The 5,025-nt window shown below is 47.3% G+C and overlaps 1 protein-coding gene across 1 annotated transcript; it reads right to left on the bottom strand.

Moving 5' to 3' along the window:
• Window positions 1-1,108: 1,108 nt before the first annotated feature.
• Window positions 1,109-3,262, bottom strand: LOC112070630 (fatty acid-binding protein, heart). Its single transcript, XM_024138068.2, has 3 exons — window positions 2,956-3,262; window positions 1,597-1,698; window positions 1,109-1,360 (listed from the first exon to the last, which is right to left on the bottom strand). The coding sequence occupies exons 1-3, from the start codon at window positions 3,094-3,096 to the stop codon at window positions 1,307-1,309; spliced, it is 297 nt and encodes a 98-aa protein (XP_023993836.2). The 5' UTR covers window positions 3,097-3,262; the 3' UTR covers window positions 1,109-1,306.
• Window positions 3,263-5,025: the final 1,763 nt, after the last annotated feature.

Genomic DNA, 5,025 nt, shown 5'->3' with positions numbered 1-5,025 from the left:
CACAACAACAACACACACCACACACACACACACACACACACACCACACACCACCACACACACACACACACACACACACACACACACACACACACACACACACACACACACACACACACACAGACGTTGTCCTATAATTATTCTCCCTGTGATGCTCTGTAAAGACGTAAACTGTGTTCGCTGGTTTGGAACTTCTCTGATCTCTGCTTTAATAGTACCGCAGGTCAACTCCCCTGCCCTGAGCCACACACACGGCTAGCCTCAATACTAACCATCCTGAACTCGAAAACTTACATTCTGTTTCGCTACACGGATGTAAGAGATCAGGACGCTTGGTATGAGCCTAACACAGAAACGTGTCAAAGTGGAAAGGATTTTGCAACATACTGTTAGGTTCTTATTAGTTCAGAGTAAATAACTCACGGACACTAGACAACCTTATCTAAGTTTAATTCTTCCCAAAGGGTCGTTACAGCTGTAAATCAGACACCGACATGGCTTCCCCCCCGTGGTGGTATTCATACCCCACTTTGGGTGGAGTCTCCTCCGTATCTCTAAACAGTGCATCCTTCCTGCTAGGCAGGGAACTAAGTGATATGAGCCTTCAACGGTTTCTCCCGTTATAAATACTGTCACATGCAATTCTGTTTTCCCTGCACTCAACACATTCCAACCTTAGTTGTCTTACTACAGAGGACCATGAACTTGTCAGTCCTTTATAAACTATGCATCTGATCTATCATGTCTTTAACATCTCAATGTTCAAAGTTTACCCAGAATCCATCTCTGACAGCAGAATATAGAGCAGCTTTGATCCGTCTGTGGAGCCAAGTGCTGSTTCCCCTACAGCAGCCTCACATCTCAACTCCGGCACAAAATGGCTGCCATAACCCACCCAGATGGCTGCTACAACTGTAACACGTGATGAGCCATTTGGCACAAAATGGTTGCTACACAGTTAGTAGATTCACTGAGTTTCCTCCAGGCCAGTGGCAAAATCCCTGTGGTTCGATGAAAGTAGAGCCTCTGGTGTAGGTGTGGTGACTGTTGTCATGGGGATTGTGAGGTGACTGACAGAGAAGAACTCAGGAAGGCTTTAGAGAAGAAAATAAACGTCAGTGGAATTTATTCAGTGTTTCATACAAAGGAGAAGCACTACAAAGAGAAGGACGGGACAACATAGAAGGGGTCGGGGGTTAGAGGTCAGACAGGGGTTAGAGGTCGTTACAGTGGGGATCGGGGTTAAGGGTGAAGGGTTGTTGTGATTTTGGCAGGTGTGGTAAAGGAGAGTTTTTTGGTGGACGTTGTTACTCGGCTTTGATGTAAGAGCGTGTGCAGATGACATCACCAAGAGTCAGTGTCTGTGGAGAGGGAGAGGGAGAGGGAGAGGGAGAGGGAGAGGAGAGGAGAGGGAGAGGAGAGGGAGAGGAGAGGGAGGAGAGGAGAGGAAGGAGAGGAGAGGAGAGGAGAGGAGGAGAGAGGAGAGGAGAGGAGAGAGAGGAGAGGAGAGGAGAGGAGAGTTAGATATACAACAGACACATTCTTACAATGAGAGTTAAACACCAATACACACACACACAACACACACGGTACTGACCAGTTCGAGGGCGTTGCCACTGACTTCACGAACCAGAGTGGTCTCCTTGCCGTCCCACTTCTGCACGTGAATCATCTTACACCGTTTACCGTTATTAGGGGACTAGAGAGAGAACGAGACGTTATGAACACACACGTCATCTCCCACTGAAGGTCAATCCACTGCTGATAAAGGAGAAGTCTCGGTGGTTTGAGACTGAGGTTACGTGGATGTAATTGCCAGATAAAGAGTGCCTACTGCACACTCTTAGAAAAAAAGGTGCTATCTAAAACCTAATATGGTTCTTCGGCTGTTCCCATGGGGAACCCATTGGAGAACCCTTTGAAGAACCTTTTTAGTTCCATGTAAAACCCTTTCCACGAAAGGAGAAAAAAGGGGGGTTTACTGGAACTAAAAAGGGTTTACTGAAGGTTTTCTATTCCGAAGAACCCTTTGGAACCCTTTTTTCTAAGTGTATGTAGCATTGTGTGCCAACCTATCAAGAGTTAAAGTCGCTAGATATGTGTGCAACCTATCAAGAGTTAAAGTCGCTAGATATGTTGCCCACATCAAGAGTTAAAGTCGCTAGATATGTGTGCCCACCTATCAAGAGTAAAGTCGCTAGATACACACACACTCTATACATACACACTCACCCTATCACGAGTAACCATCCTCAACAATAAGACATTGTGTGTCTTTCTGTTCACTCAGATTCATCTCATTCTCTCTCTCTCTCTCTCTCTTCTCTCTCTCTCTCTCTCTCTCTCTCTCTCTCTCTCGTCTTGTCTTCTCTCTCTCTCTCGCCTCTCTCTCTCTCTTCTTCTCTCGTCTCTCTCTCTCTCTCTTCTCTCTCTCTCTCTCTCTCTCTCTCTCTCTTCTCTCTCTCTCTCTCTCTCTCTCTCTCTGATGTAGCATTTGTCACTTATCACACAGCTACAACTCATTATCCTTGACCTCTCACCTCTTATCTTCGACCCCCTCAACCCTAACTGACCCACCCAACAATGCAAAGCCTCTGTCTCTGTCTGTCTGTTTGATCCAGGTAGTAGGTCTGTTTTCAAATCCTTGGCTCTCCTACTGAGACCTCTGATGGATATCATAGCAGATACAACCATTTTGCTATAATCCATCATACTTAACCTCTCGGCCCCTAACCCCTGACCTCTGACCTTTCACCCTATTATAAGGATACACACTCGTGACAACTCTTACGATGCGTTATAACGGCCTCATAATGCGTATTAGCTGTTAAGTTTAACGCGTTAGCCATAAAAATTATAAAACATATCGTTGCTACCACCACCATAATGTATGACTATAATCAGCAGCTCGCCATCTAGGACTTAGGTCAGTCTCGTAGCGCTCGTGACCTCTTACCTTGACCTTCCTGTCGTCGGCGGTGGTCTCGTCGAACTCCTCTCCCAGTTTGAAGGAGATCTCGGTGTTCTTGAAGGTGCTCTGTGTCTTCAGGGTGACCGTGTCTCCCGCTACCTCGATGACGGTGGTGGGTTTAGTCATACCGCCAACCTGGCGGGTTGCAAAGCCCACACCTGTCAATCAAAAAAACACATCAGACTTCAGATTCGGGATAAGACTATTATAGCCTAGCTATCTCATCTTGATTAGAAATACACTTTAGATTTAATCTGGATGTTTAGTTATATACTGCTGCTGCTGCTACTGCTGCTGCTACTGCTGCTACTACTGCTGCTGCTGCTGCTACTGCTGCCAATACGGCCCCGCCCTTAACGCTGACATTCATTTCTGAGGAAAAACCCAAATTCAATGAACGAAATCACCAACACTTTTGGGATTCATGATGTGTAACTGACTGTTTCACAAGGCCATAACAACGTATTGTAACTATGGTGACTATAGGTCAAAAAGAGAACAAGCCGTACTAAAGGGAACAGACTTGTGACCAGACAATGCACCGCTGACTGTTCTCACTGCATCTAACACACACACACACACACACACACACACACACACACACACACACACACACACACACACACACACACACACACACACACATAGAGGTAGTTTTTATGGGTCTCTGTGTCCAGGTGAAGTATGAAGGTAAGTTTAGAGGTAGTTTTTATGTCTCTGTGCCTCCAGTATGAAGGTAAGTTTTCTCGCTAAGCCAATTGCATAACTAGCGTTAGCACAATAACTGGAGGGTCTATGGTATCTACTAGCATGCTAGCAATTACATAACCTCTAGTTATTGCACTAACACTAGTTGCAATTACGCTAATGCTAGTTAGCGATTTCCTTCAAACTGCACACAGAGACATACAACTGTATCCATGAGTTCCTCTGACTCTGGGGAAGTAGATGAAGGGCCTCATTGGCTCCAGTGGCGCAGCAGTCTAAGGCACTGCATCTCAGTCTAGAGGCGTCACTACGACCCTGGTTTGATTCCAGGCTGTATCACACGGCGCGTGATTGGGAGCCCACTAGGGCGTGCATAATGGCCCGGTTAGGTTTGTCGGGAGGTTAGGCCGTCATTGTAAATAGGAATTTGTTCTAACTGACTTCCTAGTTAAATAAGGTTAAAAAAATGTCAAAAGTCCTGCTTTAATTCCCTTTTAAAACAACACATGCTCGCTACTTACACACACACACACATGACTCTGCTACTTTACACACACACAATGCGGGACCCGACCACACACATTATGGGGGTGGCGTGCATAAATACAACACACCCTGCCGTGTGTGTGGTGTATGATGTTCACCAAACACAACACACATCTGCACAAAAAAGATACACAAAGAGGCTGGCACACCAAACAACCTTTAGTTAGTTGATGAACAGTTCACACCCTTCTCACAAGTGTACAGCATAACGATATTACCCAGCGCGCCAGGCAGGGAGGGAGGCAGGGAGGGAGGAAGGGAGGAGGCAGAGGGAGGCAGGAAGGCGACGGAGGGAGGCAGGGAGGGAAGGAAGGGAGGAGGCGGGGGGGAAGGGGGGGAGAAGAGGGAGCAGGAGGAGAGAGGTCAAGGGAGAGGAGGAAGGAGGGAGGAGGGGAGGGAGCAGGGAGAGGAGGGACGCAACACGCCATGCTTTACACACTTTACTGTACTCGACACACCGCCGCATGTATAAACAGACACACACACCACACCCACACACACACACACACACACACACACACACACACCACACTGCTCACCCAGGCGCTTCATAGTATTCATCAAATTCTTGCTCTCGCTCACGGTTCCATGTGCCTGCGAATGCATCAAGCCCATGATAGCGAGTAGTGTGGGAAATGAGAGGCCAGCAAGATAGAGAGGAGAGAGAGAGGAGGGAGAGGGGCAGAAGGAATGGAGTCAGCACCACTGCCATGCTGCAATCCTACTGGTCGGCTTTAAGACCGGCTGTTCGTGCTGTCATCAACTCTGATGAGGAGAGAGGAGGATCGGGAGCAGGACAGA

The sequence above is a fragment of the Salvelinus sp. IW2-2015 genome, unplaced genomic scaffold (genome assembly GCF_002910315.2).
Source record: "Salvelinus sp. IW2-2015 unplaced genomic scaffold, ASM291031v2 Un_scaffold1381, whole genome shotgun sequence".
NCBI lineage: Eukaryota > Metazoa > Chordata > Actinopteri > Salmoniformes > Salmonidae > Salvelinus > Salvelinus sp. IW2-2015.
The sequence above is the reverse complement of the archived record's forward strand: the minus strand, read 5'-3'. Positions and strand labels throughout refer to the sequence as shown.